Source organism: Blennius ocellaris, assembly GCF_963422515.1.
Source record: "Blennius ocellaris genome assembly, chromosome: 10".
NCBI classification, from domain to species: Eukaryota; Metazoa; Chordata; class Actinopteri; order Blenniiformes; family Blenniidae; genus Blennius; species Blennius ocellaris.
The window spans coordinates 14,858,123-14,869,117 of NC_137659.1; the positions used below are offsets into that span (position 1 = coordinate 14,858,123).

The 10,995-nt window shown below is 40.9% G+C and overlaps 2 protein-coding genes across 2 annotated transcripts; one reads left to right on the plus strand and one right to left on the minus strand.

Moving 5' to 3' along the window:
- Positions 1-1,623: 1,623 nt before the first annotated feature.
- On the minus strand, positions 1,624-5,087 carry LOC308135426 (potassium voltage-gated channel subfamily V member 2; the record flags this gene model as incomplete). Its single annotated transcript, XM_080503409.1, has 4 exons — positions 1,624-1,941; positions 3,367-3,492; positions 3,805-4,438; positions 4,552-5,087. 4 exons carry the CDS (start codon positions 5,085-5,087, stop codon positions 1,624-1,626), a joined length of 1,614 nt encoding a protein of 537 aa, XP_080359535.1.
- Positions 5,088-6,439: 1,352 nt separating this feature from the next.
- On the plus strand, positions 6,440-7,936 carry rps28 (ribosomal protein S28). The gene is made up of 4 exons (XM_080503415.1): positions 6,440-6,522; positions 6,825-6,872; positions 7,318-7,440; positions 7,823-7,936. The coding sequence occupies exons 1-3, from the start codon at positions 6,484-6,486 to the stop codon at positions 7,438-7,440; spliced, it is 210 nt and encodes a 69-aa protein (XP_080359541.1). The 5' UTR covers positions 6,440-6,483; the 3' UTR covers positions 7,823-7,936.
- The last annotated feature ends 3,059 nt before the right edge of the window (positions 7,937-10,995 follow it).

The following is a 10,995-nucleotide window of genomic DNA, read 5'->3' on the forward strand; positions in this document are numbered from 1 at the left end:
ATAATTAAACAGCCAACTTAATCTAAACTGAAGTGCACCGTGAAGCCCATTTTGTAATGCGATATGCAAATAAAATCATTTTTCTTTTTTTGTCTCATACAACAGATGTCTGAATGCAAACAATATTTATCCCAGTGATTCCCGAGTGTTTAATAACACACACTTAAATAAGAATTTGTGCACATGGAAAAACCCTGAGGGTAAATCATCGTGATGTATCTCATATGAACTGTATAATGGAGTTGCAAGATGTTTTTCATCACGAAATGTACAAACCAATATGGTTGGAATAGGGAAGCTAATGTGGTGAGCAGATGTGCTCAAAAAATAAATCATTGGACAAACTGACATTTGGAGCTATTTCCTGTGGCCAACAGGGCACGTTTAATATCTTGTAAATGAAATAACTCATTTGCCTAATACAAGTGTGCTCTTTGAAGGACTGTTGCCCATAAAAATAATTGGTTTAATGATCTTAGTGAAACAGCTAAACAGAGTGAGCAGCTCAGTGCAAGGACAGTTTATACAGCAGAGCTCTGACATATTCGATCCTGACTTGTGAGGTTGAGCACTTTCTCCCAGCAAGAGTACTGAGCCCTTGGAGGGCAGTTATAAGTGCTATTGCTCCATACGTAAGTGGAACTGAAACAGCTTCCTACTGTATGTCAAAGACAAACCATGAGCTATTGGAGCAGCTTGTCAGACCTTAAATAAAACCTATTATGTGCACCTGATCAGGTTCTGTGCGTCACCATAATAGCATCGGACATGACTGACTTTTGCCCTCGTCTGATGAGGCAGAAGGTGCAAAGGAAAATCCCAGCTAATCCATGGCAACAAAATTACACCGTGGCTCTTGATCGCAACAGACACACCCCCCTGCTCCACTTCCTTCTTGCCTTCAAGGCGCTGATTGGATGAAAAGAAATGAGTCCAAATTGAATTTACATGTAATTTATGACATATTAAATAGCTTTGAACTTTTTTTTTCTCTGATGCACATACAACAAAATGCAAGTTTTAATAGTTCATACATTGTTTTTCTGACTCCACGACAGACAAGATAATGACAGAAACCAGCCGGGATTTTTGGGGCCATAATACATACAGAGGTTCACAGAGAAGTCATGATGTGTTTAAATTGTGCAGCGTTTGTAAAGTGCAGCCTAAAAGACCATGTACAGTAGTCGTCCACAATGGTTTATTAATAGCAGTTCCAAGGAAAGCAGTTCTTCACAAGTACTTTGATGCCTCCCAAATATATTTAAGCGTACCATAGCTTGATAATTGATGTTATTGGTTGACCTCTGTGTCAAACTTCTATTTTAGTGCAGTGGGAATGATGTGCAACCAGATGCCGCTCGTGGAAAGCAACAGTAAGCTGTTCATCGTGAGCATGAACTTAGCAGAGAATCATCACAGATAGCATGCAAACGGGCACCTACTCTAAAGCTGAGAGCTTTACAGCTTATCTCAACTTGTTGCTGCTTCCATTTTCCTCCCTTTGAGTTTGTTCATCCTAAATCACACAGGCTCAGGGTTGGAGGCAGATGGGTCTTACACTCTTCACCCGCGGGTGATAAGGCCATTTAGGTTAGTGAGGTCACGTCCAGACAGCTTCTCTCATTCCTCGCTCTCAAAGCTCATGCGTCGTCCGCTCGGCCGATAGTGGATCTCATCATCGGAGTCTTCCGGCTGCGGTTCGAAGCAGCGGTCAAATTTGCGCCGCAGACGTTTCTTGAGCTGGAAGGTGCGCTCCGTGTTTGAGAACGTGTATTCCTGCTCTTTGAGTTTGGCATAGTAGTCAGAGAACTTGTTGAAGAGAATTGAGATGGGCATGCCGTTGAGGATGATGCCAAAGGAGATGCAGCCGAACGCAACGCAGCGGCCGAGATAGGAGATGGGAACGACATCGCCGTAACCCACCGTAGATATGCTCACCTACAGGAAACGAGAAAAGAAAAGAAGTGCTTCGGGTTATCGGTTATCAGTTGTTGTTTTTTTCACAGACATTTTACAGGACAAATCAGTTTTTTTGTATTTATGATTCACTGTTTAGAAGTTAAGAACGATGAAGATCGAATGAACCTCCAGGAAAGCAAGGCTACATGTCACATCGTGAACGCAATCACTGTGACTGGTAACAAGTGAGACGCATTACAAAGTATTAGACGGGATTAGACACGTAAGTTAACAGCTGCTGCCAGATAAATAAATAAAAAAACACATCATCAAATGTTAGTGACAGAAACACAGCACAATGGCACATAGAGCCTTGTGTTACTTGATATAAACATGCAAATTTTTATAAAAAAGAATATAAATGTTAAGCTTCAAATGACCAAATATCACACTTCTACTCACTTGATGAATCCACACAAAAAGAGGAACATAAAAATGTATTGATTCATACAATCTGCTCGACTTCACATAAGTAAATCACAGGAGTTTCTCCTTTAGCCGAGAATAAATCAACATCATGAATAAACATACATTGCAACAACGTTAAATTGATCTCTGAAGGCGGACAGGAGGCATCGGCTGGTCAGTCAGTGTAACATTTCAATAGATTTACTCAAAGAGCCAAAAAGAAACTGTTGTTTAACAACACAAAAGCTTGATAGACGTCTCAAGTCAATCTCAACTCCATCTCATGATCCATACAAATACTTGCACGAATGTAATTTTTGCTCATCGGAATACTTCTAAAGCTAAATCAGTTGGACTTTATCGGAGTCCTTTAATATGGCTGTACTTGTGAATTCTCCCTTTCGCGGAGCCGCAAATATAGCACAGGACATGACTCTGCCTTGCACGGCGAACCTTTGCTCAGGCCTGACTAGACAGGCAGCGCAAATCCCGGCAGGCTTAATCCTTGACACCCGAATTGCACTGCACTGCTTGATCTCAGTGCCACCCCCCCCCCCTCCCCCCCCCCCCCCCCCCCCCCCCCACCCCCCCACCCCCCCAGCTGAGCTTCTCCCAGCTCTGTCAAGAGGAACAGGTTAGCAAGGATCGTACCCTATTTAAGTGATCCGGAAAGAGTCTGAGTGACAACCAGAAAAGCCGGCAACATCACCGGTGCTGCGGTGAACCTTTCATTACCCCTTTAGTAATGGAAGCATGTGGGAATATTCAAATGTACTTTAAATGTGAAGTCCAGCTCGGAAGGATTTCATTTTAACATTTTGATGCCACTTGATAATGGATGGTTGAAGATAATCACCTTGGTTTCTTCATTTACTGTCCCATCCGCCAAAAAACCACAACAAAGTCACATGCACAAGACAGTCTCATTTGCTTTGAACCAAATTCAAAGCCAGAAAAATCTATTAAAGTTACTGTTGAAGGCTGTCGGATACTTACAGCCGCCCACCACCAGGCATCTGGTATGCTGCTGAATGGTGTCCCCGGCTGGTCCACCTCCACAGAGTGCATCAGGGCAGAAAAGGTGAAGATGCCCATGGCAATGAACAGAAACAGACAACACACCTAACGTAAGACAGAAAAGCACACGTTAGTCGTACGTAATAATATACAATGATTATGGCAGGTGGGGTTTTTTTGGAGGGGGGGGAGTTCAGTGTAGCTTTATATTTGTTCGACTTATATTCCTCTACAAGAACGCTGGTATGTAATGGCGATAAACATTGTATTTTGTTTTAGCTTGTTAAAGTGGTTAAAAGAAAAAGTGTATTTTTTTCATTCTGTTATCTAAGTGACTTTTACCTTGTTATAAGAGAATTTTATGAGTTACAAATATTTCCAGATGTGTTTATGCGTTTTATTGATATGTCTACACACCTGCTCTGAGCACTGGCGGATGGTGAAGCCAAACGCCCTCATGCCTGTGGAGTGCCGAGCGAGCTTGAGGATGCGGAAGATTCGCATCAGTTTGATGACCTTGAGGACTTTGCTGACTTTACTGACTCTTGCCATGGTCTTCAAGTCTTCCTGTGCACTGACGTCTTCGGAATCAATAAAGAACACCTCAAAAACGAGCTGCATGAAGTAGGGCATAACAGCCACGATATCAACAAAGTTCAGGGCGCTCTTAACAAAGTGCTTGATGTTGGACGTGGTTAATAATCGCAAAAAGTATTCCAATGTGAAGAAAAGGATGGAGCTAATTTCGATCCACTCCATGTAGGTTCTACCTGCAAGTTGGTAGTCCCTGAGTTCTTTGACTGTACTCATTGTCATGGCAACAATAGAAATGAGCACAAAGAGACTGGAAAACACAGCAAAGGCTTTGGCTGAGAGTGAGGAGTAAGGGTTCTCCATTAAGTCCCAGAGGGCCTTCCGAAAGCCTCCAAGAAACATGGCCTTGTAGCCCTCGTCGTCCTGGTGAGGCTTAATCTCGTCAATCAGTTCCTGGTTGACCTTCAGTTGGTCTCTGATGTCATCAACCTTCTCTTCAAACAGAATGCGACAGCACCTGGGAAGGACAAGATCATTGGTATTATACAAAAATACACTTTGCAAAGTCATTCTTGACTCTCAAATAACATTTGACCAGGACACCGTGACGACAAAGTATGGACACCACACCTGGGAGTGTACTTCAGCTTGAGCCCCCAGAAGGACATCTCTTCCTCAAAGTTGACGGGGCAGAGACTGTCCATCACCCACAGGACATTGCTGCAGTAGAAGTGGAAAATGTAATGGAAAAACATGGGGTCCCTGTCAAAGAAGAACTCGTCGTTCCGAACATTATAGTCGTCACAAAGCGTCAGACGCTTCGCCGGATCCTCGCAGACCGCGAGGATACCAAGCCGGGTTTTAGGGTATCGGAGGACCAGGTGCTTCGGGACATGAAACACTTTTCCGCCCACGTTCAGGTTGACGATAGTTGATTTCCTCAGATTTGTTGCTTCTCTCTTCTTGTCTTTTTTTGCAGGTTTTTTCTCGTCGTGAGCATCAAGGTTATCCATGGACGTCCATGCTTTCACCGAGCTGTCCTGTGAAAATGGAAATTCATACTCCTGGTCTTCAGCACTTTGTGAAAAGCTCATCTCCCGCTTTATGGTGGCAAAAAGACTGGAGCGACGCTTTTTCAGCACTTTCAACTTCGGCTTGAAATCCATTGTGACAGCTTCTCAGAGGGCCGCCCAGTTGGAAAGTTTTCAATCTGGTCAAAGTCACTGAAAAATAATATCCTCTATATTCCACAAGCTGTCCATTGTTTCTAAAATCTCACAAATGTTAGACACAATGTGTCTTCACACTAAAATAAATGATTTAAAGAAAAGATAGCTGCTGCGCTCCTCACCCAGCATGCAAGAAGATCAACTGCATGAGTTAAGGATTCAGGCTCTTGACTGACTCTCTAATCCTATTGCTGTTCTTTCTGTCCCAACGCAAGTTAAAAATACTGTTCACGAGGATTAGTGTTGTGATTTAGGGCTTTGAGTTCTGAGAGAGGAAGAAAGGCAGAGAGTGTTGAGATGACAGTATTCCACTGCTAACAAGGCTGGAAAGAGCTGGTAGATTACATAAGCGATCTCCAGCTGTTTTTCTGAAGTTTGGCTTCAATGTGCAAATAAGGATGGATTTATATTTTTAAAATGCATCCATGTATGGAATAACATCTCATTACTCGTTGTACATCATGTAAAATAAATAAATAAGTCAAGCCAGAAGAAAAGGAAGTCGTGCATATATGAAGAAGCTGGAGTACATTCTTGGTATATTTGGTGAAACTGAATTTCTAATTTGTAGAAATAGCATTTCATGACACTTTAAATTCAGTGTGACTGACTTCTATAATCACAGAACTGCAGACCACAATTTAAAAGTAAACTGGTTGTTAATACTGCAATAACTTACCACATTACCACAAATGATAAGATACACAGAGTTAGATCCTCACATCCCTGTTAATACAGATATTTAGTAATTATCATATTACTGATTTTTAAAAACAATGCTCTAATTATTGACAGATTCATTACCAAAAGATGGACAAGTATAGTCTATCATTCAGGCTTATCGTGTTTGGGTTTTTTTTTTTTTTATTTCTGTTCATCAGTGGGTTACCAAAGGTAACTATTGATATGCCCCAACCAGAACATATTACTTGTCCACAATCATTGCGCACATTCCGGTGTCATTAAAATGTGAGGAGAATAACAAATGTGAAGGGCTATAATGAATTATACGTGCATGAACGGGTGTTAACATTATATATTGTTTTATCGCAATAGTTTTAGCACACATTAAAATATGGTTTGCCCCAGGTGTTTTACCCTCAAGACGTCGACACATGGTATGACCCACATCACCGGAAACAGGAAAAAAAATATCCACAAAACTGTTTTTTTAACGTAAATATTTAACTCTTATATGTATCTTATATCTAATTATTCCATGTCAGAGTTACAAAATTATAAATATGTACATTTTTAATAAAGTAAGTATTTCTTGATACCTTTTATCCCTCCCCCACGCCACGTCACGTCCTTTCCGGTCTAACCTGACAACATGGACGCCAGCCGCGTGCAGCCGATCAAGCTCGCAAGAGTAAGAAAACAATAAATTTCCCCGAATTTATCACATCCACACGGGTGGACATATACAATAATAAGTAATGTTTGACTTGGTCCAAAAACGTTCAAGCTAAAGTTAGATTTGACGCCTGGATTGAGTAAAGTGTGTTCGGCTCTCGTGATTCCATCATGGAGGCCTGTCCGTGCTCCAGTCTGTGTTCGCTGCTCCCTCGTTAGCATGAACAACACACCATCCCGTTCCGTCTCTGCTGCTTTACAGATTTGGATTTATACCACAGGGCTGCAATGACGTTATGATTTGTGTTTTCTCTCCAGGTTACCAAGGTGCTCGGGAGAACTGGCTCCCAGGGACAGTGTACACAGGTATGCTAATAATGCTAATCTCTCAAACTTCACGATATGGATCAACAATGTACTGTTGTTTTCTTGTCCTTGCACGTGCTGTTTGCTGATACTTCACAACGCCCTGATAGTTAATGCTGTATCACTGTCTGTGTGAGTGTTCAGCTATTGTTTAATGTGCCTGTTGAGGTAGATTTCTCGACTGAGATGAGAAATCTCCAGTGAAGTCAGATCACTTTAAATTATGAATGCAGCTCTTTGTGGATAAAGCAATGTGTGAATGTGATGAACAAGTCCATCAAATATTACATATCTGAGGAAAGAAGCCTTAAGCTGCAATCCGATAAGCTTCTGTCGTACAGCAGTATGAGTCCTTATAAAATGTCTTAATATCAGTGAAGTCCATACTTGTGTTTGTCGTGATGTGACTGTAATGTTGACTTCCTGCACTGTTTTCTTCCTCCAGGTCCGTGTTGAGTTCATGGACGACAGTAATCGCTCCATCATCAGGAACGTGAAGGGCCCGGTCAGAGAAGGAGATGTTCTGACACTCCTGGAGTCTGAAAGAGAGGCCAGGAGGCTGCGATAGGTGAGAATTGACCTCCACTATCAAATCTCTCAACTTAAGGTTTTTATATGCAGTCGGGTTATTATATAGATCTTAACATCGAGGATATGATTGCTGTTTTTTTTCCTCACAGACTGAGCATTGGTCATTTAACTGCAGAGATAATCCACTGAAAACACCACAGATACTTTAGTGTTGTCTGTGGATTCTTTATTTGATTCTGAAGTAAAATTTTACTTCTGACCCAACAATTATTCCTGCAGGGCAGAACAGTGACTCATCTGTGACTGGTTAGGAGATAAATGTTTACATAAAATATTGGTGTTCATTAAAATGTAGAAGCATAGTGTTTTTCTTGTTGTATGTGCTCGTTTGAGGCTTTAACAAACGTTTATTTCCGCAGTGCGATGAAGCATAGGTGCCAACCCCACGCCGGAGGAGCGAATGCCATCAGTTTCTCCTGCAGCAGCCTCATTCTCGCCTGCTTGAATGTTTTGAAATAAATTTGTTGAGATGAGTTTGGCAGTCCTGTCTTTAATAATCTGAGTCGTAGACTTTGTTTCTCTGTGGGGGTCGTAAATGCCAAACCATGCAAGGGCTGGTCAAAGCTTTTGTCTAACACACAATCTGAGTTAATGAATTTTTGTAAGTGGTTGTCAAGAGTGTTGAGGTTTAACCAATTTGAGTTTTCACATCCACTCAATGTCCGTACATTGTTTGAATAAGTAGGAGTGAGTAGTCCTCTGGATCCAAAGAAACTTCACACCGCAAGACAGAGATGGAATAAACAGGAAATATAATTGCAATAACATTAGTAATAGTGTACATGTATGTAAATAAGTGAATGGATAAATGAAAGGTGGTGATGGATACATGTGCACCTTGAGGGCAAAATAAGTTGTTGAATTTTCAATCAGTGTGGAAATGTGGTTAGTACAAAAATTTATATAAGCATTTTGGGGGGGAAAACAGTTATTGGAGACCACCTGATTGGAAACTTATTTTAAATGTACTTGCAGTTCTCTTCGAAATGTGGTTTATTTCTCCCCGCTGTGCTTTGCAGACTGAAGCTGAGCATCTTGTCGGCAACTAAAAGTAGGACTTGATGAGCTTTACTTTCCAATGATTACTCTCTAAAATCTGCATTTGTGATCTTTGTTGAGAATATAATTAAAATAAATTCCACGTGGTTTGTGATATTTTGGCCCATCTGGTCCAAATCAGAGAACAACTGAGCAAATACAAGATGAGCCACACAAATTGATGTGACATACTGTGATGACAGAAAGACGAGTACGTTATTTAGCAGTTTGGAAAGGCCTTTAGCGCAATGGGGTATCCTGCATAGTAAATGAAATCACTAAACTAAGAAAAATAGTTACTTAGGGTTTTCTTGGTTAGTCTGTGATCTGATCCTTACTGGAAAGTGAATTTTTTCAGATCACTCCTCAGGTTCCTCCGTTGGAAGCAAAAGTTAAATATTACCACTTTGTCCAAGTGTTGAAATATAATTTTTAAAGACAGACTCTCACAATCATCTTTAATTGATCTAATTTTAACTAATGCTGCTCATAAATACACTGACGTTGGCGTTTTCGCAGATGACCTGAGCGATCACTGTTACTGCTGCAACTAGAAATGTGAAGTTGCCAAAAACAAAACCTCGAATATTGAACAAAAATTGCTTTCATGAGCACTTTATCTCAGCAGGCTCTCTGTTTGAAACAAACTATCCCATCTTAGCCGCCACAGACTTGAACCCCGATTTCTTTGAACCGTGCAATGATCTTAAGAAGCCTACAATTAATTTCAGCCCAATTTACAATACCGGAGGTTCACAGTGCACTTAAAGATCTGGACACCAGGAAAGCAGCTGGTCGAGATACGTTGGATCCCTTATTTCTGAAGCTGGCTGCTGATTTTTAATGCTGAATCTTTATCTTTCATTTTTAATCTAAGACTTTGTACCAACAAAATTCCGACAGTGTGGAAAAAGGCCTTTGTCCTCCCTCTTCTGAAAGGAGGAAATCCCTCTGAAGTGAACAATTACAGGCCTGTTTCTAAACACTGCAACTAAAATGTTTGAAAAACTGCTCAGTGACCAAATTAAGTTGTTTTTAGAAACCCATTGTAGTTTCAATCCTTTTCAATCTGGTTTGGCACTTGTAGTTGACCTGTCAAAGGCGTTTGACGCTGTGGATCACTCTCTTTTAGTTAAAACTCTAACTACCAATGGCGTCTCAGAGCAAGCAGTTGGCCTGTTCGTCAGCTGCCAGTCAAACAGATGCTGGTCACTCAAGGTGTGCCACAGGGCTCCGTCCTTGGACACATTTTATTTTCTGTTTATGTGAATGAAAGTTTATTTACTTTCCTGGTTAAATCGAGGTTAATGAATGCCCCAGTGGAGGCTGAACGTGTTGGTCAATGGCTGCTGTCGCCTTTAGGTGACTGAAGTTACTTTTTTGTTGTTGTTTGGGTTTTTTTTTAAGTTCATTTACCATTCTGGATTTTGAGGTGTGTTCACAGTCATTCTGTGTCAACTATCTTTCGTTTTCTGCAGTCTAATATTGCAAAGTTTATACTATTTGGATGTATCTTCCCACCTGGAAAAATGTGTTCAGTCAGTGAAGCTCAAGCACTAATCTGCTCTCACTTTCAATAGTTTTCATACTTTAGTTCACTGTCAATAAAAGGTTATTTTCTAATTTAGTGAGCTTACAGAAAGCCTGAAAAATGCCTGGTACGTCATTGCAGGCTCTCCTCGGAGTCTATTTAATGCCCCTGTGGTCAGACGAGAGCTTTATTTGCTTCTCTAACAATCCCACTTACTGGAGAGTCTCCTTTGTCTTTGAGACCTCATCTCGACGCCCACCATTCCTGTGAACTGCCAGCCCTTCGTTTCATTATGAGCTGAGGAAGCGGCTTTATGAGAACACTTTGATGTCTTCTTATAGCTTTCTCCCTGAGTTATCTACATTTCTATTCCGGGCACTGAGCAGCTATTTAGAGTAGCATTGATAAGATTCAAGCATTTCCACTGCCAGGCCTTTTCCCATTGATAACTGTGAACAAGCCAATTAAAGGGAGACTATTTGTCGCTGTGAGAGCTCGAATCACCAGAAGATTATTTCATATTCTTACTCTTAAGATGGTACGAAACAAGAATTATACCAATTTTGATTTATATGCTGAATAAGTAATCTTTGATTCATTGTTTACACACTGGATTTTTCTCCGGGAGATTGAAAAAGAAATGTCACTTGACATTTTATTTTATACTGTTCTTTAGCTTTTCCCTCTCTCTGTATACAAGATGTAGCAATCAAATTAAACAATTGTACAGCACAGCTGTGTGTACACGATCATTTCGTTAATAACCCTGCACATTTATTGACTTAAATTCCGGTCGTCTGGATGCAGAAACAGCGATGAGATTAATTTCCCACTTGTGAAGTTAAAACACTGACCAGCAGAGGGCAGCATCACTCTTAGTGACAGCCATCAGATTATAACCAAAACCATCTTCAACAACTGACCACAAGCAAACAGCAGATTACACCCAGAAGCAGAGCAGTG